This window comes from Bufo gargarizans, chromosome 6 (genome assembly GCF_014858855.1).
Source record: "Bufo gargarizans isolate SCDJY-AF-19 chromosome 6, ASM1485885v1, whole genome shotgun sequence".
In the NCBI taxonomy this organism is placed as follows: Eukaryota; Metazoa; Chordata; class Amphibia; order Anura; family Bufonidae; genus Bufo; species Bufo gargarizans.
The window spans coordinates 64529211-64555577 of NC_058085.1; the positions used below are offsets into that span (position 1 = coordinate 64529211).

Consider the following 26367-nt stretch of genomic DNA (forward strand, 5'->3'; position numbering starts at 1 on the left):
TGCTGCCTGCTCTCAGTTTAGCTCCATGGAATGGAAATAAACCTTGAGCAGGCTCCTGCTGTGGCCTTTTGAGGGGTCCGCATGGCAAGTGTGCCAAAAACAGACCCGTACATTCTTGGTGCGTTCTTGAAAACTGCTTGGCAAAAACTTTCAGCCGCACAAACCACCCCATTGAATGGGAGGGTGGGGGAGGTTTGGCGCAAATTTAGGCCATTTTTTTGTACTGAATCCTTGCTGAAACCCATGCCTAAAAACCTGTCTGCAATCTTGTGTGCCTCCGTGTTTTTTCACGGACCCATTGACTTGAATGGGTCCGCGAACCGTTGTCCATTAAAAAAATAGGACAGGTCATATTTTCTTCACGGACTGGAAACACAGATCACGGACAAGGATGACAAACGGTGCATTAGCAGAAAAATCAACAATGGACACGGGACACAACAACGGTCGTGTGCATGAGGCCTAATTAGTTTACAGATAAGCTGTGTAAAAGTTTGTTTGTCTCTGACTTTAGAGAGGAGACGACCCCTCTTTCTCCCCAGATGTTGTAGCAGGCCATAAAACCTTGAGACAAATTCAGTCCCCTCGTTCTCCTCATATTATTATAGGGTTATTTCAAATCCCAAAAGGATAGACGATTTTGGGAAAACAAATGTATGACTGTCTTTGATACATTTAACAAAAGACTTCTATATAATGCCACCTTGTCTGTGCCTCCTTATGTATAATACCACCTTGTCTATTACCCCTTATATATAATGCCACCTTGTCTATGCCCCCTTATATATAATGCCACCTTGTCTGTGCCTCCTTATGTATAATACCACCTTGTCTATTCCCCCTTATATATAATGCCACCTTGTCTATGCCCCCTTATATATGCCACCTTGTCTATGCCCCCTTATATATGATGCCATCTTGTCTATGCCCCTTTATATATAATACCACCTTGTCTATGCCCCCTTATATATAATGCCATCTTGTCTATGCCCCCTTATATATAATGCCACCTTGTCTTTACCCCCTTATATACAATGCCACCTTGTCTGTGCCCCCTTATATATAATGCCACTTGTCTATGCCCCCTTATATACAATGCCACCTTGTCTATGCCCCCTTATATATAATGCCACCCTGTCTATATAATGCCACCTTGTCTATGCCCCCTTATATATAATGCCACCTTGTCTATGACCCATTATATATAATGCCACCCTGTCTATATAATGCCATCATGTCTATGCCCCCTTATATATAATGCCACCTTGTCTATTTCCCCTTATATATAATACCACCTTGTCTAAACCTCCTTATATATAATGCCACCTTGTCTACGCCCCCTTATATATAATGCCACCTTGTCTATGCCCCCTTGTATACAATGACACCTTGTCTATGCCCCCTTGTATACAATGCCACCTTGTCTATGCCCCCTTGTATACAATGCCACCTTGTCTATGCCCCCTTGTATACAATGCCACCTTGGCTATGCCCCCTTGTATACAATGCCACCTTGTCTATGCCCCTTTATATATAATGCCATCTTGTCTATGCCCCCTTATATATAATACCACCTTGTCTATGCCCCCTTATATATAATACCACCTTGTCTGTGCCCCCTGAGTGTAGTGGCTCTTCTTTGGGCCCCCCATTTAGTGCATTTAGCATATACTCACCTCTTCTGAACGGTCTGCTTGTGTGGAACATCACAGGAGGCACTGCCTACATCATAGAAACGTGCCGGTGCAGTACCCCAGATGGGATAGCTGCCATTTTTTGTTAATGCATTGTTAAGGTAAGGTGCTGCATTTAATGTCATGTAATATGCTGTATATGCTAATATGAAACTCAGTGAGAGACATTTATCAATAATGGCGTAATTTGCGCCCAAAAAATATGCCTGATATATCACAAGGCGCGCAACTTTTTTAAATATAAACTTTATTATCTGCCTATTTCTCTCGATTTGCAAAAGCTTTAATGCCAGTAGCATAAAATGCGGCTTTTTTGAACCGAAACACCATTTCAGCCAACCCTGCCAGACCGCACTTGCGACTTTTGAAGCATATTTGCGACATTTCCAGTGGTAAATCACGACTTTTGTCTCAAAACCCTGCTGTTTAGCTTATTTATATTAGAGAAAAAGAAATGTTTTAATATTTACCTGTCTCTTGTTCCCACAATGTGTAGGTTTTCTTTTCATAACTTTAACTTTGACAAAAAGTTGCACCTTTATGCCATAAATGCGATTTTTTTTCACATCACCTTAAAAACATCCTTTTCCCAAAATAAAGTAAAAAAATTGTAAAAAATTGAGAAAAAAAGAAAAGTAGACATATTAGGTATCACCTCGTCCGTATCGACTGGCTCTATAAAAATATCACATGACCTAACCCCTCGGGTGAACACCGTCAAAAAAATTAAATAAAAACGGTGCTAAAAAAACATTTTTTTGTCACCTTACATCACTAAGTTCAACACCAAGCGATCAAAAAGGCGTATGCCCCCAAAATAGTACCAATCTAACCGTCACCTCCTCCCATAAAAAATGAGCCCCTACCTAAGACAGTCGCCCAAAAAACTATGTCTCTCAGACTATTGAGACACTAAAACATGATTTTTTTGTTTCAAAAATGCTTTTATTGTGTTAAATGTAACAGAAAAATTAAAGTACACATATTAGGTATTGCCACGTTCGTAACAACTTGCTCTATAAAAAATACCACATGACCTAACCCCTCAGGTGAACACTGTAAAAAAAAATGGAGTCAAAAAAGCCATTTTTTGTCACCTTACATCACAAAAAGTGTAATACCAAGCAATCAAAAAGTCATATGCACCCCAAAATCATACCAAAATAGTACCAATCAAACAGTCATCTCATCCCGCAAATATGATACCCTACCTAAGACAATCGCCCAAAAATTAAAAATAAATAGACTATGCAGACACTAAAACATGATTTTTTTTTGTTTCAAAAATGATATTATTGTGTAAAACTTAAATAAATAAAATAAAGTATACATATTAGGTATTGCCATATATCCGTAACAACCTGCTCTATATAAATATCATATGATCTACCCCCTCAGATGAACACTGTCAAAAATAAAAACGGTGTAAAAAAAACGCTTTTTGTGATCTAAGGTGACAAAAAAATGGCTAATACTAAGCGATCAAAAAATCATACGCACCCCAAAATAGTACCAATCAAACCGTCATCTCATCCCACAAAAAATGAGACCCTACCTAAGACAATCGGCCAAAAAAAAAAAAAAAAATAGGGCTCTCAGAATATGGAGACACTAAAACATGATTTTATTTTATTTTTCAAAAATGCAGCTATTGTGTAAAACTTAAATAAATAAAAAAAGAAAAGTATACATATTAGGTATTGCCACGTCCGTAATAACCTGCTGTCTAAAAATATCACATGAACAACTCCTCTGGTGAACACCGTAAAAAACAAACAAAAAAAACTGTAATAAAAAGCCATTTTTGGTCACCTTATATCACAAAAAATGTAATACCAAGCGGTCAAAAAGTCAGACGCACCCCAAAATCATACCAATCAAACCATCATCTCATCCCGCAAAAAATGAGACCCTACCTAAGACAATAACATAAAAATAAAAAACTATGGCTCTCAGAATATGGAGACACTAAAACATGATTTTTTTGTTTCAAAAATGCTGTTATTGTGTAAAACTTAAATAAATAAAAAAATTATATATATTAGGTATCGCCGTGTCCGTAATAACCTGCTGTATAAAAATATCACACGACCTAACCCCCTCAGGTAAACACCGTAAAAAATAATCATTTTTTACCTTACATCACAAAAAGTAAATATTGAGTTTTGTTTGGCTGTTAACCCTTGCTTTGTTACTGGAAAAAAATGATTAAAATGGAAAATCTGCCCAAAAAGTGAAATTCTGAAATTTCATCTCCATTCTCCTTTAATTCTTGTGGATCATCTAAAGAGTTAAGAAAGTTAGCAAAATCAGTTTTGAATACCTTGAGGAGTGTCGTTTCTGAAATTTGTGGGTGCCATTTGTGTGTGGTTTCTATTATGTAAGCCTCACAAAATGACTTCAGACCTGAACTGGTCCTTAAAAAGTGGGTTTTGTTCTAAACTTCTAAGCCTTCAAAATGATCCAAACATGAAGTAGATATATGGGAAATGTAAAGTAATAACTATTTTAGGAGGTATCACTATCTGTTTTAAAAGCAGAGAAATTTACATTTTTAAAGTTGCGAATTTGTCAATTTTGGTATTTTTTTTATAAATAAAAATGAAATATTTTGACTCAAGTCAATCCCATTTACAGGAGAATTCATGGATTCCGTTACCAAGGACCATAACGCAATTCTATGACGAAATGCATAACTGATGGCATTTAGAGGCATTCCGTTATTCATTCCGTCATAATAGAAGTCTATGGCATGCATAACGGATCCATCCTGTTTCCGTTATTCAGGGGAGTCCTGCTCCACCGCTACTCTCCAGGTCCGGCAGTCTCTAATGCAGTCGTGCTCCCTGGTGTTCTGCGGCCCGCACTGCACTGTCACCTGACTGCGTGCAGTGTCAGGTCATAGTGCGCACACCAGGTCCTGGAGCTGTATGCAGTCAATACAGTGCAGCTCGGCCCCAGAGAAGAAAACCAGGGAGGAGGGGTAAGTACCAGCAGCGCCCTACTCCCCACTCCCTGCACCTACTGCATACTAGTGAGCACTTCCATAATGGTAGCAGTCACCATTATTTGCTTTATAGGATGCATTGACATTTCCCCCCCACTTTTGGAGGGAAAAGTGCGTCTTATAAAGTGAAAAATACAGTAGATTTTTTTTTGTTGTTCATTCACTGTTCATATTTTTAATCAATACTTACTTCCTGCATTTTTTCCACACCTGCATAAAACTTTTACACAGTCCTGTATCTATCAGATAAAGTAGTGAGGCAAACATCCTAATTAAAAATATCCGAAATATTTCATTGGGGCGGCATAGCAACTTTTGCTATGGGTCCATATGAGATCTGTGTACGCCCCTGCATATAAATATAATTCAAGTACGTTTCATGGGCGGCACACTGCACAGTATGATGGCTGCAACTAGGAAAAGCGGTAAAGGCTGTCAGTGATGTTTCATAACTAAATCCTTTATTAATCCTCCTGTCAAATCAGAGACATCAGAATTTCTTGGCAGTGCTTTCTTTGCTTAGAACAGATAAATGCGGATTAGCAATCTGAAGCAATACACGTATGAATCACTTTTAATCCATTTATTTTAATTCACTGTAAGCACATTTTGTGCCTATTAAGCATTTTTTTTACCTTGCTGAGACATGGCAGGATTAAAGGGAGTCTTTTACCTAAAATCACCATTATAGAACACTAACATCAGGATCTCCATTTCTCCATTACATTCCCGATAGTAAAATGCTACCTTCCATATTGCTGTCCATCGCCGATTTTCTCAGAAAAAGACTTTTATTCAATATGTTAATTAGCTTCTGAAGGTGCCCAGGAGCGGCATTCATGCGCCAGTTGCCCAGGCCCCTCTTCACTTTTCATACGAAACCCCTCCCCCTAGGGCGGGCCGGAGGGGTGAAGGGGGAGGGGTTTCGTATGAAAAGCGACAAGGGGCCTGGGCAACTACACCGGTGCCAGACGCTACACAGTGGAGAGCTGCACTACACCGGCGCCAGACGCTACACAGTGGAGAGCTGCACTACACCGGCGCCAGACGCTACACAGTGGAGAGCTGCACTACACCGGTGCCAGATGCTACACAGTGGAGAGCTGCACTACACCGGTGCCAGATGCTACACAGTGGAGAGCTGCACTACACCGGTGCCAGACGTTACACAGTGGAGAGCTGCACTACACCGGTGCCAGACGCTACACAGTGGAGAGCTGCACTACACTGGTGCCAGATGCTACACAGTGGAGAGCTGCACTACACCGGTGCCAGATGCTACACAGTGGAGAGCTGCACTACACCGGCGCCAGACGCTACACAGTGGAGAGCTGCACTACACTGGTGCCAGATGCTACACAGTGGAGAGCTGCACTACACCGGTGCCAGATGCTACACAGTGGAGAGCTGCACTACACCGGCGCCAGACGTTACACAGTGGAGAGCTGCACTACACCGGCGCCAGACGCTACACAGTGGAGAGCTGCACTACACCGGTGCCAGACGTTACACAGTGGAGAGCTGCACTACACCGGCGCCAGACGCTACACAGTGGAGAGCTGCACTACACCGGTGCCAGACGCTACACAGTGGAGAGCTGCACTACACTGGTGCCAGACGCTACACAGTGGAGAGCTGCCACCCTATATAAGTGGTGGACAGTGGGCATAGTACAGTCTGTGTGGGCCTGACACACACGGGCTTGCAAATGTGATTATATCACAGAAAAAATTTTAATATAATTTTTTTTTTTTGCAAGGTATTTGAGTGAGTGACACCCTGTAACGGTATGAGTGGAGGCCTAGCCAGTAGCCAGTGGCCACAATACAGTCTGTGTGGGCCTGACACACACGGGCTTGCAAATGTGATTATATCCCTAAAATTCGGATTAATGTCCACTTCGTAGACTGCGATTCGCTCAACACTGATAATAACATGGTTTGTCAGGCTGAAAAAAGACGTCCGTCCGTCCTATTCAGCTTATTATTCTACAAGGTTGATCCAGATGAAGGCAGTCATCCGAGCCAGAAGTAAAAGTCTTGTCCACTGTCTAGTGGCTGTGCCCAGGTACTGCAGTTAAGCTCCTATTCAAGTGAATGGAAGCAGAGCTGCAATACACCGGTGCCAGACGCTACACAGTGGAGAGCTGCACTACACCGGTGCCAGACGCTACACAGTGGAGAGCTGCACTACACCGGTGCCAGACGCTACACAGTGGAGAGCTGCACTACACTGGTGCCAGACGCTACACAGTGGAGAGCTGCACTACACCGGTGCCAGACGCTACACAGTGGAGAGCTGCACTACACTGGTGCCAGACGCTACACAGTGGAGAGCTGCACTACACCGGTGCCAGACGCTACACAGTGGAGAGCTGCACTACACCGGTGCCAGACGCTACACAGTGGAGAGCTGCACTACACCGGTGCCAGACGCTACACAGTGGAGAGCTGCACTACACCGGTGCCAGACGCTACACAGTGGAGAGCTGCACTACACCGGTGCCAGACGCTACACAGTGGAGAGCTGCACTACACCGGTGCCAGACGCTACACAGTGGAGAGCTGCACTACACCGGTGCCAGACGCTACACAGTGGAGAGCTGCACTACACCGGTGCCAGACGCTACACAGTGGAGAGCTGCACTACACCGGTGCCAGACGCTACACAGTGGAGAGCTGCACTACACCGGTGCCAGACGCTACACAGTGGAGAGCTGCACTACACCGGTGCCAGACGCTACACAGTGGAGAGCTGCACTACACCGGTGCCAGACGCTACACAGTGGAGAGCTGCACTACACTGGTGTCAGACGCTACACAGTGGAGAGCTGCACTACACCGGTGCCAGACGCTACACAGTGGAGAGCTGCACTACACCGGTGCCAGACGCTACACAGTGGACAGAGAATTCTGTTCATTGTATAGTTTCTGGCACTAGGCGGAGGATAGATGATTAATATCAAATTCTCGGAATAGCCCTTTAATCATTGTGATCTTTCATATCCTTGACTGTATGGTCTCCTGTACAATGAAGAGCCATATGTAGGAGGATATACAGCAGGACACAGAGAAATGTGTCCTCGGGGGCCATAAGGACTTCATATCCCACCATGTGGTGCTCTGTGCAGTACCATCCGTTAGTTATAGGCTTGTAGAAATGCGTCTAGGGCAGAGTACCTCTTTAATATGGCATTCATTGGAACATGCCACAATTCTTTTTCTGTTGGATTCATCTAGCAGTCTATAAATGCCCTATATGTGGCCCTTATAAACAGAAGAGATGAGAGCGTAGCTAGAATACGTCTTGGCAAAATGGTAAATCATATGTATAGTGGATTATTATGAATTATTATCATTATTAATGTAATGAATTCACAAAATTAAAGTGATTTTAATATTGATGACCTGTCCTTAGTCCGATCCCATAACCCATGCCAATCAGCTGATTGCAGCTCAGTTCCATACAAGTGAATGGGAGCAGCACTGCAGGGACCGGGCATGTCCATGATCCTCTGTGGCCCCAGCAATCAGCTGATTGTCAGGAGTGATGGGTGTCGGACCACAATCTGATATTGATCACCTAGATCAATATTAGTAGTCCTGTAACATTCCTCACATATTTATACATTTTTAATAGTTTTTTTTTTAGGTCACAATAGCGCAAAAATTATCTGAATAGAGAAATGTCTAAAATCCAAATTACATCAAATAATGAAATAATATACAAGGCGGACTCTAATATACAGACAGGAACCAGACAAACACTTTCTGGATCAGCATTGTAAATATAATAATATAAATCTACCCCCTTAGATCAAAAAGAGGGACATTTATGGAGCAAAGAGGGACAGGAGGACTTGGGTCAAAAAGAGGGACTGTCCCTCCAAAAGAAGGACACTTGGAAGGTCTGATGTAAGCATCTTTAATCTCCTGTACTGGCTCTGTCAAATGACCTTCGAAATCCCTTGTTTATGAGGGTGACACCTAAACCCCCTCCCCCCTCGATAAGAATTTCTATATTGCTGGATGAAACCTGCAAGTCCCTGACTTTAATGATATGTCTTTCAACAGGTCTCTTGACATTGTCCTGGGGTATCTGCAAATGTCATGTTATGCTTTGCTAATATTAATATTATGTACACCAGTATGAAGAGGTATGGCTGGCAGGGACAGAGTTAACCACCCTGTTCCTCTCCTCTTGGTAGAGGTGGGCTGGTCCTGCTTCCTGCCAGGAGGGGGAGTTCTAGCGAGGACAATGAGGAGGAAGGAAGCACATTCAATTGCTCCTACTCCTAGAGTCTTAGGGACCAGCAAGATATCCTATTCTCCTGTGAGACCACTACTGCAGAGAGCCTGCAAGAACACCAGGAAAACTGAAAGGATGCAGCTTTCCTAAAAGCTACGGCATTGTATAGACATCAGAGTGACCAGAAACCACAGTGTTAAAGACGCTGCTGCAGGTGAGGGACGATAATACAGACACCCACCACCTAGGATAATATCCAGACCAGACCAAAGCCTGCATGATACAGTGGACACCTATATCCACAAATGACAGCTTACAGCTGTTAGCCGGAAGTGCAAGAGAGAGTCATCAGCAAGGTAGCTAATCTGATTTCAATCAACGACCACTTTGCCAGCCACCATACGCCATTATCAACGACCACTTTGCCAGCCACCATACGCCATTATCTGGAGACAAATCATATTTGCAGGGTTGCGGCCAGATCTCCGCCGGTCCCTATTTAATGGGGCCGGTGGGAATTCAGGCAGCTTCCGGCAATGCTGGATCCAGACAGCACTGATCCCCAGCGACCAACAGCCTGAGGGAGTACACTGTGACACAACACCTCAACAGGGAAACTACCATGACTATCCTCTGCACTGGGTCCTATATGCATTTTGAGGATCCACAAAAAACGGATACCAACCGTGTACATCCCGCAATTTCCGGGGGCGCCCTTGTCAATATGTCTATTCCAGTCCACAAAATGAACAAGAATGGGACATGCTCTATTTATTTACGGGACGGACATAGGGATGCAGAAGGCACACTTTGTGCTGTCCACATTAAAATGAATGGGTCCGCATGCCATCCACAAAAAATGCGGATCGGATGTGAAAAAAAATACGGTCTTGTGCATGGGGCCTTATAGCTTAGAACCCCAAATTGCGCTCCATATTGAAGATAATGCCTTGCAAATAGATTTAGGGTCCAGTCACACATCCGCAAAATGGGTCCGCAAAATTGCGGAACGGGTGCAGACCCATTCATTTTCAATAAGGCCACAAAAGATGCGGACAGCACACTTCCGTTCCTCGGCCCCGCAAAAAAATAGAACATGTCCTATTCTTGTCCGCAGACACGGACAAGAAAAGGCATTTCTATTATAGTGCCGGCCAGTGGCGTACCTACCAGGGAAGCAGGGGAAGCAGCTGCTTCGGGGCCGGGCTGACAAGGGGCCCGGAGCAGTAGTAAACAGTCAGACTGGCCACACCCCCTCTACACTCACTTCACTGCTGCTTGGAATATCCTCGGAGCAGGGAGCTAAGCCCCGCCCATCAGCACGGACCATTAATAGAGGAGCCTGGCTGCTTAATAGTGCAGCCAGGGCACAGTACAGTGTGCTACAGGGAGATCCTGTCTCCCCTCCCTCTCCTAACTATTAGTACAGCCCAGCTTCTGCTACAGAGACTGCACTGTAGTCGGCAGTCACAGGAGGGAGAGGGGAGACTGGATAGTGACAGGAAGTGCTGCAGAAAGAAGATGCTGTGCCTGTCCCTCTCAGGAGCCCATACATTCCAGGCTTATCCCTGCCAACCCTAGCTGTTCTGCATCTCATGTAGCCCCCCCCCCCCCCCCCAGCTGCATTCATCTGCTGTCCTTTGCCCCCCCAGCTGCATTCATCTGCTGTCCTTTGCCCCCCCAGCTGCATTCATCTGCTGTCCTTTGCCCCCCCAGCTGCATTCATCTGCTGTCCTTTGCCCCACCAGCTGCATTCATCTGCTGTCCTTTGCCCCCCCAGCTGCATTCATCTGCTGTCCTTTGCCCCCCCCCGCTGCATTCATCTGCTGTCCTTTGCCCCCCCCAGCTGCATTCATCTGCTGTCCTTTGCCCCCCCCAGCTGCATTCATCTGCTGTCCTTTGCCCCCCCCCAGCTGCATTCATCTGCTGTCCTTTGCCCCCCCAGCTGCATTCATCTGCTGTCCTTTGCCCCCCCCAGCTTCATTCATCTGCTGTCCTTTGCCCCCCCAGCTGCATTCATCTGCTGTCCTTTGCCCCCCCCCCCCCAGCTGCATTCATCTGCTGTCCTTTGCCCCCCCCCCAGCTGCATTCATCTGCTGTCCTTTCAGAAGCCCCCCCCCCAGTCCTGTCCTGTGGCCCCCCTACTTATCTGATGCCCTGCCCTCTAGGCCCCCTAACCATCTGATGCCACACTCCTCTAGGTGCCCATGTGCAGCTTGGGGACACCAGTATGAGGCCAGGGAACTGGAAGATCACGGAGCGGCGGGGAGCAGGCGAGTATGGTTTTTTTCAACAACTGTACAATGCACCGCTAGTTCACATCACATTTTTGTCCCACATTTAAGGCCTGGTTCACATCACGTTTTTCCCATCTGTTTAACGTATACAAAAAAACGTATTCAGATGCCTCATACTGATGCCATGACAGTGACATCAGTTCACCATAGAGTTTTATTGTAAAAAAAAAAAAAAGATAATTTTTTTTTTACCAGACTGTGCAGGATACAAGAACGTGGAGTACAGCATTTTTGTATTGTGTACATCATAGTCCAGTAAAAACACATGTATGGTAAAGAATCAAATGCCACTGTATGACGCCTGCCTGCCCGTTTAAAAATTTGCTGTGGGGCCCAGTCAATTCTAGCTACTCCACTGGTTACCAGGGGCTCAGACCATGGGGACAGAATACATTCAATGTCAGCCCTGCAGCAATACATAGAATGGGCGCCTATGCTACAGCAGGGGTCATACTGTACATACAGTGTAGTGTGATGTCATGTTCACCTCTCCGGGTATATTACCCAGGAAAGCACAATTCTGCAAAAAGGAGATGTTATATCTTTTGGTGGAACGGAAGTGCGGAATGGAACCCCACGAAAGCCCTGCGTAGTGCTTACATAGTGTTTCGTTCCGTGATTCCGTTTCGCACCCTTCCGCATCTCCGGATTTGCGGACCCATTAAAGTGAATGGGTCCGCATCCGTGGTGCGGAATGCACACAGAACGGTGCCCCTTTATTGCTGATCCGCATATGCGGTCCGCAATACGGGAATGGCTGGCCCCTTTCACACGAACAATGCGGGTTGGCTCCAGATGCGTTCAGGGTGCATTCAGTGAAACTCCCACCATTTTTCAAGCAAGTTCAGTCAGTTTTGTCTAAGATTGCGTTCAGTTTTTTCTGCGCGGGTGTAATGCGTTTTGATCCGTTTTTCATGCACGTGATAAAAAACGTAAAGTTTACAAACAATATCTCCTAGCAACCTGGTGGTGAGCGCGGTGACGTCACCAAAGGTACTTTTCCTGCCAGGTCCTGAAAAAAGACAAGCCAGGCTGCGCGATCCAGTGGATGAGGTGAATAATTTTTGAACCCCTCAAGCCACATGTTACTTAGCATTCTGTATTAAAGGGTTTCTACCACTTCAGTTTGACCAAATTAGCTTTCAGACACTAGCGATCTGCTAGTGTCTGATCTCCATAACCATGCAATTCTTAGAGCTTTGTGTGGAGCCGTTTCATTAAAAAACTAACTTTCATTCCTATGCGAATGAGCCTCTAGGTGCTATGGGGGCGTCTTTTCAGCACCTAGAGGCTCGGTCTACTCACACTGTATGCCCGCCCATCTTGTCTTGAATGCCTGCCTCCATCACAGCCATCCGACGAATTCACGCGCCTGCGCCGTTCACTTCTGTCTTCGGCACAGGCGCAGTGAGTGAAGGCCGCTCTCCTGATGCCGGCTTCCTCACTGTGACGTAGTCGGTGCAGGCGCAGTGAGGAATCCGGCACCAGGAGCGTATCATTTACTCACTGCACCTGCGCCGATGACAGAAGTGAACGGCGCAGGCGCGTGAATTCGTCGGATGGCTGTGATGGAGGCAGGCATTCAAGATGAGATGGGCGGGCATACAGTGGGAGTAGACCGAGCCTCTAGGTGCTGAAAAGACGCCCCCATAGCACCTAGAGGCTCATTTGCATAGGAATAAAAGTTAGTTTTTTAATGAAATGGCTCCACACAAAGCTCTAAGAATTGCATGGTTATGGAGATCAGACACTAGCAGATCGCTAGTGTCTGAAAGCTAATTTGGTCATACTGAAGTGGTAGAAACCCTTTAAGAATGCTATTATTTTCCATTATAACCATGTTATAAGGGACAATAATAAAGTTCGGGACCCTATCATATACTAGCAACCATCTGTGAAAATCGCATTGCATCCGCAATGCTTGCGGATGCAATGCGATTTTCAAGCAGCCCCATTCACTTCTGTAGGGCCTGCGCTACGTGAAAAACACAGAATATTGAGCATGCTGCGATTTTTACACAACGCACAAGTGATGCGTGAAAATCACTGCTCATGTGCACAGCCCCATTGAAGTGAATGGGTCCGGATTCAGTGCGCGTGCAATGCGTTGTATAAGACACTATATGATGTATGATAGAATGACACTACATGACAGATAGGGTGTGTGTGTGTGCATATATAATAGGAAAAGGATGGCGTGGCAGCCTGGTCTGGTCTAGATCGTGACTAGTCAAAGGAGCGGGGTTTACACGGGGGGGGGGGCATACAAAAATTTGCTGTGGGGCCCAGTCACCTCTAGTTACGCCCCTGGTGCCGGCCATGTGCAGTCCTCAAAATTCGGAACGCACATGGCCGCTGTCCGTGTTTTGCAACCGTTGTGGACGTGGTTATTTTAGTCACAGGTTTTTATCTCTCTTTTCATGTACCTTGAAAATTGTATCTGCTTTTGTAGCTGCTGCTTGGAACTGAGTGCTGCAGCAAAAATGCAGGCACATATGCAGCAACCCGTCGAGGAGTGCGTGGAGGATGGAAGTGATAGTCGATCTGATGAAGGTAGTAGTAGTGACAGTTCACAATAGCTATCTCCACTCTGGTAGTCCCTAGGGCTGTGCAGTGACTGGAGGGTGCACCCTTCCTTCTCTCGGGATACACCCTGACTTTGAGGCTCCTGTCTGGTGGTAGTTGGGGTGACCTTGATAGTGGACAGTTTGGCAGGTGTGAGGCAAGATTGCTGATGCAAAGGTCCTGCAGATGTATGATGGAGTGAATAACCACATCCATTAGATTCATCTTTAAAAAAAAGTCTCTCTTTACCAAAGTACAAATGGGAGCTGTAGTACCTAAGACAGTAAAGGGCAGAGTATATTACAGTGCAATCCCTTCAAAATAGCAACATATGGACAGCAACAATGATGGAAATGGTAGTATTCCCTCTATTTCTTTCTCTCTAAAGACACTTTGCAGTCTCTCAGCAAAACCACAGGCATGAAATGAGGCTCCTGTTAAACATGTCTGCAGGTTCCAGACTGCTATTAGATATGGATGGCCTATCCATCTCAACATCTCAAAGTATGGTAGGATACTTTAGCAATGTTCCCTCTCATAGAAGCAAAGTCTTTGTGCCATAAATGAGCTTAATACCTTGCTGTCTGAATCCACTGCATGGCGTTGTGGGTACTAGTAGGCCAGAGCTAGTTTGGTAGTAGGGTTGCGCCCTTGGCAGTTGTAGACTCAGAGACCAGGATTCTCTGAACCCTGGTCTCTGATAAAGCGAAGAAGTGATTAATGATAAGCGAAACGCATTGAGGTGGCATAGGCTCCACATTACAGCATGCAGAATGTTCCAGCCTGATCGGTAGTTATAAATTCGGATATAGCATATGCACTCTATTAAATAACTAATATTATTGCTGGTATATTGTTGGCCTGTATTCATTTATTGACTTATTACATATTGCTTATGATATGTATATATGTATATACAGTGCTGCCCACAATTATTAATACCCCTGGCAAATTTTTGACTTAAAGTTACTTTTATTCAACCAGCAAGTCATTTTTTGACAGCAAATGACACAGTTGTCTCCCAAAAGATAATAAGACGATGTACAAGAGGCATTATTGTGGGGGGAAAAAAAAAACATTTCTCAGCTTTTATTTACATTTGAGCAAAAAATACAAGATGTTCCGCACTGTGGGAAATCTCAGAGGACGTGGTTGGAAGCCAAAAGTGACAACTGTGGTGACCAAGGCCATTCTGGTGAATCTGGGCTCTGCTGGTGGCAATGTCTCAAGGCAGACAATCCAACGGACACCGCACACTGCAGACCAAGGAGGACGCCACTTCTCCAGATAAGGCACAAGGAAGAAGACTTCTGGTCTTCTGTGTTATGGTCAGATGAAACAAATGTAATTGTTTGGTCACAATGATGTTTCCTTCATTTGGCGTAATAAAGGAGAAGCCTTCAACCCAAGGAACATCATCCCCACTGTCAAACATGGCGGTGGGAACCTAATACTTTGGGGGTGTTTTTCAGTCAATGGACCAGGGAACCTAATCACAGTAAACGGCAACATGAAAGAAGAGCAATACATGAGGATTCTCAACGACATCAGGCAGTCTGCAGAGAAACTTGGCCTTGGACACCAGTGGACATTTCAGCATGACAATGACCCAAAACACACAGCAAAAGTGGTGAAGAAATGGTTAGCAGACAACATTAACGTTTTGGAGTGGCCCAGCCAGAGTCCAGACTTGAATCCAATTGATAATCTGTGAACAGTGTCGGACTGGGGTACCTAGGGCCCACCAGTAAAATGTATTTTGGGGGCCCACCGTACGGATACATTAGAATATAATAAATAATTTAACAAGTTTTTTTTTATATGAACATAGGCTGGTTGAGGTGCTGTACATTGAATATATGTACATAGTGCAGTAAGTCTACTGTGTTATGTGCCAACCTAGACTAGGGGCCCACCTTGCTCAGGGGCCCACCCTGTACCCCTGTCTGCAAGTCCAAGCCTGTCTGTGAAGGGAGCTAAAGATCAGGGTGATGGCAAGAAGACCCTCCAACCTGAAAGATTTGGAGCTTATTGCTAAGGCCTCTTTCACACAGGCGTCATATTTTTGGCCCGGATAAGAGGCGGGTGCGTTTTGCACGCGCGTGAGAAAAATCGTGCATGTTTGGTACCCAAATGTTGCCCAGAAGTTCGGGCTTGGGATTGATGTTCTGAAGATTGTATTATTTTCCCTTATAACATGGTTATAAGGGAAAATAATAGCATTCTGAATACAGAATGCTTAGTAGGTGGTCAATTGAGGGTTAAAAAATAAAAAATTAACTCACTTTCTCCTCTTGACCGCGTAGTTCCCGGTCTCTTTTTTACTTCTTTAATGATGAGCTGTGGGCTAAAGGACCTGTGGTGACGTCAGATCACATGCTTCAATCACATGGTCCATCACTGTAGAGACCGGGAACTACGCGATCAAGAGGAGAAGGTGAGTTAATTTTTTTATTTTTTTTAACCCTCAATTGATCACCTACTAAGCATTCTGTATTCAGAATGCTATTATTTTACCTTATAACCATGTTATAAGGGAAAATAATACAGTGAATAGACTGTCACCTAGCAACCATGCGTGAAAATCGCACCGCATCCGCACTTGCTTGCGGATGCTTGCGATTTTCACGCAACCCCATTCATTTCTATAGGGCCTGCGTTACGTGAAAAACTCAGAATATAGAACATGCTGCGATTTTCACGCAACGCATAAGTGATGCGTGAAAATCACCGCTCATGTGCACAGCCCCATATATTAAGTACCCTCTAATAAATGAACCTACTTCATTCTCTTTAATATGACAAAACTGTGACACCAAAAAGTATTTTAAAAAAAAACTGTGCACCCCATTTTTTATATATATTAAACTAATAATTTTTTAGAGTTTACCTGGTTGTATTTCTATATATCTGGACACAGTGTTTGCAGGTTATCCAAAGAAAACATGTCTAAAAGACAAAGGCAATGTTTGATTAAATATGCTTACTCTACAGTAACCTACACAAAGTAGAATGAAATCTACTTTAAAGTCAAATAGAAATAACAATTTAACTCATAGTTGATATGCTGTTTAAACCGATAAGCATACGCAAGTAAAAAACAAAAAACGTTGCATAATGGCTATACTTCATTGTACAATCATAACTGTGAAGGAGCAGGTCTTTTTGGAGTTCCCTAAAGTCTTACTCAGCCATAATATTCCCTGTTTCACTTGCACAGCTAGATGCATTTATCTCATAAGCGTGTGGAAATCTCCCTTCTGTTGAATCTACCAGTACCGTGTGCAGTCTCCTCACTTCCCTATATGTTGGTTTTCTTCTAGGGAGCTCAAAAAAGCTGATAAGGAGGGAGAGATCAGCCCTAAAGACACACAGGAGCGCCTCTACTCTTCAGAAGCAGTGTAGGAGCAGTTCTAACAAGCTCAGGATCTCAGCTAGCTCTGACATACCCCCACTTCCTGTGAACCATCTTCTGTGTTTCTGTTACTTGGGACAGATCTTGACCTAACAGACACTGGGCTGCAAGTTAAGTGGAAGTTCTCCCATTTTTAAAGCACTTTCCTTTTAATGTACTGAACATCACTGTATCCTGGCAGAATGCTTACATGACATACTTCCTGTTTTCAGCAGCTTCCTGTGGGGGTTTCTATCCAATCTCAGCATGCTTTGCTCTATAATGTTTCACAGGGCTTTCTCTGCCTAAATAACAGAGAGGGGAGATGTAGAGGTGTTTCTACTACAGAGGGAACAGTGCAGCAGATGGAACAAGCCCTGAGAACCATTACACAGCAATTAAAGTTGGATTTGGTTATTAACAGCAGGAAGCTGATGTAAACAGGAAGTTCTGCATGTAAACATCCTGCCAGGATGCAGTGATGCTGAGACAGCGGGAAGGAAAGTACTGACATGGAACAGGTATATAGAAAAAATATGCAGGATTTTGTGCTCCCTGGGTAGATAAAAAAAAAGCATTATGGGAACAGAGAACTCCATTAAGGAATAACATTTTTGTCTGAATAGTTGAACATTTAAAATTTTTGCATTAACTTGAGTAACTGAAGCCTCATTTTTTATGGGGGACATACAGTATGTAGTACTGTGCAAAAGTTTTTAGTAGGTATAGAAAAAACGCTGCAAAGTAAAAATGTTAAAATAATATAAGTGTTAATAGTGTTTATTTTATCAATTAACGAAATGCAAAGTGAATGAACAAAAGAGAAAACTCCTATCAATATTTGGTGTGACCACCCTTTGCCTTCAAAACGGTGTCAGTTCTTCTAGCCACACATGCACAGAAATTTTAAAGGAAAGTTGTTCCACAAATCTGGGAGAACTAACCACAGATCTTCTGTGGATGTAGGCTTGCTGAAATCCTTCTGTCTCTTTATGTAATCCCAGACAGATTCCATAATGGTGAGATCAGCTCTCTCTGGGAGCCATATCATCACTTTCAGGACTCCTTGTTCTTCTTTACATTGAAGATAGTTCTTAAAGATATTGGCTGTATGTACGAGATTCGAGCTGCAGAGTAAATTTGGAACCAATAAGACACCTCCCTGATGGTATTGCATGATGGATAAGTGTCTGCCCGTATTTCACAGCATTGAGAAGACCATTAATCCTGACCAAATTTCCAAATCCTTTTGCTGAAATGCAGCCCCAAACTTGCAAGCAAGAAACCTCCAACCTGCTAACTGTGTTCTTTAAAGTATAGCCCTAAATTCCCTGTTCCGTGTATGTGATATGAAGGCATCTCTAAGGTCAATGATTTTCTTGGTTTGATTTAAAAAAAATGGGTCTGCAGGATCAGACAGGGACGACTCCAAAAACATCTATTTTAAAGTTTCCATTGATTAAAGGGGTGGGCGCCATTTTCTTAAATCGGCATTGTCTTCTCCATTCATCAGCACTTTGAAGGGAACTTCCAGTTTGGAGCCTGTCTGATTATTATACTATTATTAAATTCCATAATACAACATTATTATTGAAATCACACCATTATCAAGAGGGATCCCCCAATGATAGAACAAGATTGCAGTAGAGAAATAAAATTCCCTGTAGAACATGGTTTATATCATACAGTGTTCTGAGTATTGTCTCCTTACAGATGGCACTAGGATGACCTCATGCTCCAACAAGATGGTCCAGCAGTGGACAACCCTATCTGAAGCAGAAGCACGAAAACAAGTATATTTGATCTCACCTGTACAATGACAAAGATGGCCAAAATGATCGGATAGATAAATTTAATGGGTGAGATGCAGTCCTTGTGGTCCACCGCATGTACAATTTTAACAGATGTCATAATAAGTGTGCCAAGCCCAAACAGAATGACTCCTCCTGTGAAGAGAATGAAAAATCTGTAACTAAATAGTAAGGTTTCAAAAGATCCACATAAGCAATAGTCGAGGAACGTGCAGATGTGGGTGATGCTGACATCAGACTTCCAAGACAATAGCATGAGCACTTAAAGTAACTTTATTAGTAGTGTGGCCACGTATTTCAGTACCAGTACTAGTATCTTCCCCTGGCCACACAAACAAATATGGAGTTTATATACCGTACACATAAATGGTGCAAAAAAAAAAAAGTTGTATAGTATATGGTAATGAAGTAGATACTGTAGTTACATAACATTGGATGTACATCATAATAGACAAGGACCTACCATATACAAAATATAACGTATATAACGGACATAGAATTAAAAATAATAAAATAAAAGGCAAAAAATAAATTGCTGGCGGCCATCATTTTACAGATCAGAAGATTAAGAAGAATAACATGACCTCAAGCAGCAGCCCGGCAGGCTTGCTCATAATGCCTTGCTGGCAGTCTCAGGCAATATTTAGAGCAGGGTTGGGGAACCTCCGGCCCGCGGGCTGCATACGGCCCCCGGCCCCCTGCCAGAACATATTGTGAAAATACTAATTCTTCCGGCTCCGCTCTGTGTCCTGACATATACAGCGTTCAGACATAGTGCACATAGATGCGCTCTATGACCTTACGCTGTGTGCTGTCAGGTCACAGTACAGCACGGCGGGAAGAAGACCAGGAAGTTAAGTGACTCTGCCAAGTTTATTTTATTTTTTAATCGTCTGATCTGAGGTCTGATTGGATGCTGGGGGATCTGATAGGGGCTGATCTGAGGCTAATTGAGGGTGGGGAAGGTCTGATCTGAGGCTGGGGGGTCTAATGGGATCTGATCTGAGGCTGAGGGGTCTGATAGGGGCTGATCTGAGGCTGGGGAGGGTTCGGTGAGGGTCTAATCTGAGGCTGGGGGGTCTGATCTAAAGCTATGGAGGGTCTCATGGGGTCTGATTTCAAGGGTGGGGGTCTGATCTGAGACTGCTGGGTCTGATGCGGGTCTGATCTGAGGCTAGGGGTCTCATTTGAGTCTGGGGGTCTGATCTGAGACTGCTAGGTCTGATGGGGGTCTGATCTGAGGCTGTGGGGTCTGATGGGGGCTGATCTGAGGCTAGGGAGGGTCTTATGGGGTCTGCTCTGAGGCTAGGGAGGGTCTGATGGGGGGTCTGATCTGAAGCTGGGGAGGGTCTGATCTGAAGCTGAGAGGTCTGATCTGAATCTGATGTAGGCTCTGGGTCTGATAGGAGGCTGATGAAGGTGCGGGGCAGATCTGAGAAAGAGACAAAGGCAGGGACAGTTGTGAAGGAACAGGCAGGGACAGTGGCAGAGTGAAATCTGGGTGAACACCTCTCTGGACCCCTCCTGGGTTTTATCTTGGCTGCCATTATTGCCAAAGAAAGAACTAAATAAATTACATTCTGAACTTAGAAATTAGACTGCTATGTTTGGTCAAAATGGTGCCTATACTATATGTAAAATAGAGCGCAGGCGCCATATTGTGCTGCAAAAATACAGCACTCTAGATTTTATTTTATGTACGCGCAATTTCTGTATCATACCCCTAAGTCAGTTATATGTTTGACTAATCACAGCAGCACTCCACCAATCTGAACTTTATTGCAGAGTGGTTAGAAAGATGCCTCTTCTCAATAAAAGACACATGAAAACCCACGTGGAGTTTGTAAAAAAAAAATAAAAAATACCTAAAGGACTCTCAGACTGAGAAACAAGATTCTCTGGTCTGATGATACCAAGACTGCATTTTTCAGCCTCAATTCTAAGCATCATGTCAAGAGGAAAACAGGCACTGCGCATCAACTGACCAGTACCATCTCTACAGTGAAGCATGGTGGTGGTAGCATCATGCTATGGAGGTGTTTTTCAGGGGCTAGGACAGGGTTGAGGGAGAGCTGACTGGAGCAAAGTACAGAGAGATTTGTAATCAAAACATGATCCAGAGCTCTGTGGACCTCAGACTTGGCTGAGGGTTCACCCTACTCACACAGCCCAGACAACACAGGAGTGAACGTCCTTGAGTGGCCCAGCCTAGAGCCCTGACTGGAATCCAATCAAACATCTTTGGAGAGCCCTGAAAATGGCTGTCCACCGATGGTTTCTATCCAACCTGACAGAACTTGAAAGGATCTGCAGAGAAGGATGGCAGTAAATCCCCAAATCCAGGTGTGAAAACCTTGTGTCCTGAGTAAAGGGTCTGAATACTTATGTCAATGCAAGGTTTTAGTTTTTCCTTTTCAATAAATTAGCAAAGATTTTTAATATTCTGTTTTCACTTTGTAATTGAGTACTGAGTGCAGAACAAAGTAACATAGCAACATAACAAAATATGTAAAAAGTAAAAGGGCCTGAAAACTTTCCGAATGCATTATCTGCATTGTATGGTATTTCCTATTATCAGGCTGTTAATGTAATTATCCCCATTTGCCCCTAGGTGGTGCTGGCACCACTTATTTATATACCTTGGGGTGTGTTAGAACTAGAGTAGAGAAAGAGAGAGTTTAGTGCCAGGAGTAAAGCAAGTGTATGGAGGAGAGAAACAGGACTTATCCACCATGTAGCTGCAATTTATTTCCTCCGGGACCTGATCAATCCTGGAGAGGACAAACCAAGATTAGTTACTGCAGCCAAGCACAAGACCATAAGTCTATGTCTAAATATGAAGCAAGCCTAGTGAGGGTTACAGTTGAATCTAGCTTATGGACCTCATCAGCAGAAGTGCCTGAGAGCAACTTTCCAAGTGCCAGGACACAAATGGATAATTAGTGCACAGAATTGTCCTTCCGGGATATAGTGGAAACCTAAAAACCTGATTACTTCAGGAGAGCATCCTGCAAATAATGACGCAGAGAGTTTGCCTGCCGCGAGGGAGAAACGTCCTTATTGGATAGCTCAAGATAAGTAGAAAACAGTATATTTAGTACCAGTGCGCTATATTTTGGACTTAGAATAATTACAGAAGTCTTGCCTGTAAACTGTCAATCCTAAAGATGAACTCCTCAACTGACAATTGAGTAAAACCGGATAAGTGGAATACAATTGAGCTTATTTCTGAGTTATCACTCATGCCATACAAATGAACTGTGTCTGTACTGACTACATGAAGACAATTGATTTAGTAAATGTTCAACTGTTTAATAACAACTGACTCCTCATCATTTAAACTACTACACTCAATATTTGCACCTTACAGTGCTGGCGTCACAAACCAGGGGCCCAGCCACCACAAGCACCCTAAACAACACCACCATCAAAGGCACCTCAACTTCCATCTGGCTGGTGTTCCCTGCAACAGAGAGTGCCCCGGAGGAGTTAGTGCTGTCTTCCCATCCACTGCACTGATGGCCAAGGGAGGCTCTGCTAAGTACAAATGAACTACTACCCCCATCAGCCCACCGTTACCTCATGTGTTTCCCCTGCGGATCTGGGACGCTGCACATCCCAACCAGGAAATGCATGTGAAAGAGAGAGACAGTAAAACACAGAACACAGATAGTTTAGTGTTAGTGTGTTGAGTGAGGATAGATTTATAACTAATTAATAGATACCTTTTAGAGAGAGATACTGTAGGGAGTCAGATTCAATCAGTCAGTGTCATTGTGTTACTTAGGCAGGCACAGGCAGGCTGACAGCCATTGCTGTAAGTGTTGCTGTAACTAAGGCTACATTCACACGACCACATCGGAGGCGCGGACCCATTCATTTCAATAGAGCCTCAAAAGATGCGGACTGCACCGTAGCTGCTAACCATGCCTGCCATTGCACTGGCATCTAAACTCCTACCTTGCATGCTGCCAACATACTTAACACCAAGGGCTCACCAACTATCACCAAGCAGGAGCCTTTACACCAGGGTGTGCCCCGACAGAAAAAAAAGGTCTGCTCTTCTGTGAATGCAGTACCTCTGGGTGTATGTAGAGGCTTTTTATATGCCCACTTTATTAGGGCATGTTCAGACAGTGTATTTTTCTGATGGAAATTGGGGCAGGAATCTGGGGCTGAGCCATATTGCAGATTCATCTTGTTACACACATAAATTTGCACTGATTCCATCTCCTGATCCCTCATGGGTTTCAGATCTGTGCACGGAGAAACCTGTTCCATACTGTGCAGTATGATCTGCATCCTGAAAACAAGCCAATATCTCATAGGAATATGTGTTCTGCTCTGTGAATGTCCTTAAAGAGAACCTGTCATCAACTTTATGCTGCCCATACTAACGGCAGAGTATAGTAGAGACAGGTGAGTTGATTTCAGCGGTCTGCCATTTATAAGTTAAAAGTAAGTGGTTGCCGAGAACCAACATCACAATCATTGCAGACTGGGCCTGGAAAAGAGTCCCGGCCACCTGAGAAGAGTCCTGGTTATTCATGAATTCCTGCTCTCCTGCCCACCTGCTGATGACTGACCGTCCTCTACCTAGTTTTCTCCCTTTCTCTCTAGGAGAGAACTGCCAATCATCAGCAGATGGGGGAGAGAGCAGGAGATTATGAATAACCAGGACTCTTCTACAGTAGATTTGACTCTTTTCCAGGCCTGGGCTGCAATGATTATGATGCTGGTTCTCAGCAACCACTTACTTTTAGCTCATGAGAGACACACCGCTGACATCAGCATTTCTGTCACTATTTATGCTGCCCTCGGTGAGGTCAGCGAAAAGTTTATGACAGGTTCCCTTTAAAGGGCTTTTCTTCGATTTGGATCAACATCCTTTAAATAATCATTTATGGTAGTTGGTAGTAATGTATTTCTGTGGTCACACGACCATATTCATGCCGCTCTCTTATTTCCTGTGGTGTTAGGTCTGTGGACAGAGCAGGGATAGCGGTGTGTCTATATAACTACCAGTGATGTCATTGTGCCTGCTGAGACTAGCTGTCAGACGGAGCACATCTGCATTGAGAGATCTGTGCCGTTCCTAGTGGGAACATGGGTACGGTGACTATTCATCTTGGAGACACTAAAGGGATGCCATATTGTGTTGCGGGCACATAAAGGGGTACCGTATTGTGTTGGAGCACATAATGGAACATTATTCTGTGTTGGGGGGCACACAAAGGGCACCATATTGTGTTGAGGGTACATAATAGTCACAAATTTGTGTTGGGATCACATAAAGCGGTATTATTCTGTGTTGGGGCACAAAAGGGGGCATTAATCTTGGGTTTGGGGGGTACATAAGGAATCAACATATTAGTGGTGTGATGGAGTAGAGCTGAGCATGTGTTAAAAAGTATAGTCAGCTATGTTTTTTCATACAACTAAAGAAAAGTGCTGATGCCTAAAGATCGGACGCCCTGTTGGCATGTATTTGTATGGGACGCATCTGAGTTTACATGCTGGCAATTTAACAGTATGGCTCTCGGCTGTGAGTAAAAGCTCTAACATGCCCGCTTATTCTTAGACACCACCCTTCTGGAAAATGCTGAAATTACCATAAAACCAGTCTAGACCTGTGTCTTGTCTGCCAATCATAAGACTCCTCTGTAAACAACCTTTAGAGCACAAATGGGGTGGGTGGCACTGCCCAGGTTCCAATGTCAGAATAACAGCTCTCCCAAGTCCGGTCCTTATTCCCGCTATAAGTGGTGCTTTGCCTCCAAGCCTTTGAAAATGTCCCATAGAAGAAAAACACATAAGCAGCACTCATCAAAGATGGGTTTCTTTATTCCAAAATTCTCACATTACATCAGTATAGGCATGGGGCGGATCAGCATAAAGCAGGCATGTAACTCATGGCGATGGCTATTCCGCGCCTCTGCTCTGTGAATGTCCTCAAAGGGATTTTTCGATTTGGATTAACATCCTTTAAATAATCATTTATGGTAGTTGGTAGTAATGTATTTCTGTGGTCACACGACTATGTTCATGCAGCTCTTTCTTATTTCCTGTGATGTATGTCTATGGACAGAGCAGGGATAGGACACAATACAGCTATATATACCCAAATCCATTTAGATAAACCTAGTAGATAAGCCCAAAGAAGTTAAATGAGCTTTCCAGGGCTGTTTTCCTAAAGTGCGTTACAGAGAGCTTACTATGGTACAATGTCTGTGATAACCAGATACAGAAGATAAAGTCATACAAATCTGTTCAGCAACTGATAGCGGAGGAAATCTTCAGGAGGAGTCACAGAAAGATTAGGAGCAGACATGGATTAGCAACATGAGGGCAATTCAATTCCATATCAGACGTCAGTGGGAGTAGTCAGGTACACGCGGATGGTAAAACAGAAAGAATCAATAGCACCAAAGACATTCTCCACTCTGATCATTTTTGGTCATACGATATCTCTCTGACCTCTGCGCCTCTTGCTAAACTACACAGCAAGTTAGCAAGATAAGAAGTATAGGTCTGGGCAGTGGTTGATTTGTTCACTATGCAGACCAAATGATTGTGTGGAGGATCAAGGGGTATCCTGGCAGTGGCACTTAAGTGAAGCAGGGAAACCGTAAGCTCCTTGCTCCACCATTCATGGTGTGGTGCTGGCAGGTGTGATGAAGTGATGTCATTGTGCCTGCTGAGACTAGCTGTCAGACGGAGCACATCTGCATTGAGAGATCTGTGCTGTTGATAGTTGGAACATGGGTTCGTGATTATTCATCTTGGAGACACTAAAGGGGTGCCATATTGTGTTGCGGGCACATAAAGGGGTTACGTATTGTGTTGGAGCACATAAAGGAACATTATTCTGTGTTGGAGGCGCACAAGGGGCACTATATTGTGTTGAGGGTACATAATGGTCACAATATTGTGACACATAAAGGGGTATTATTCTGTGTTGGGGCACAAAAGGGGGGATTAATCTGGGTTTGGGGGTACATAAGGAATCAACATATTAGTGGTGTGAGGGAGTGGAGCTGAGCATGTGTTAAAATGTATAGTCAGCTGTGTTTTTTCATAGAACTGAAGAAAAGTTCTGATGCCTAAAGATCGGACGCCCTGTTGGCATATATCCGAACCACTGAAGTCTATGGATACGTCTGGTTAGGAGATTTTCCTTGTGTGCTCACCCAATGTAATGCAGGCTCAGACTATCCACATGGAGTCCATGAAGACATAGGGGCCGAATACACAAAATGGCAGATTATTTTAAATCACAAATATTAGCAAAGTTGTGTCCTTAGGATGTTAATACAGGTGAGTTCAGGAGGGCACCTGCACCCGTTGGCCA

The 26367-nt window shown here is 44.1% G+C and overlaps 1 protein-coding gene across 2 annotated transcripts in view; it reads right to left on the minus strand.

Annotated features, from left to right (window-relative positions):
* The window catches only part of LOC122941186 (proton channel OTOP2-like), a 52036-nt gene that overhangs the window by 24330 nt on the left and 1339 nt on the right, over positions 1-26367 (minus strand). For both annotated transcript variants that reach the window (XM_044298234.1, XM_044298233.1), the window contains exons 2-3: positions 19015-19151; positions 16702-16760 (exon numbers count right to left, since the gene is read on the minus strand). In XM_044298234.1, the coding sequence (XP_044154169.1) occupies positions 16702-16760; positions 19015-19151 (196 nt within the window). The remainder of the gene's footprint in view (positions 1-16701; positions 16761-19014; positions 19152-26367) is intronic.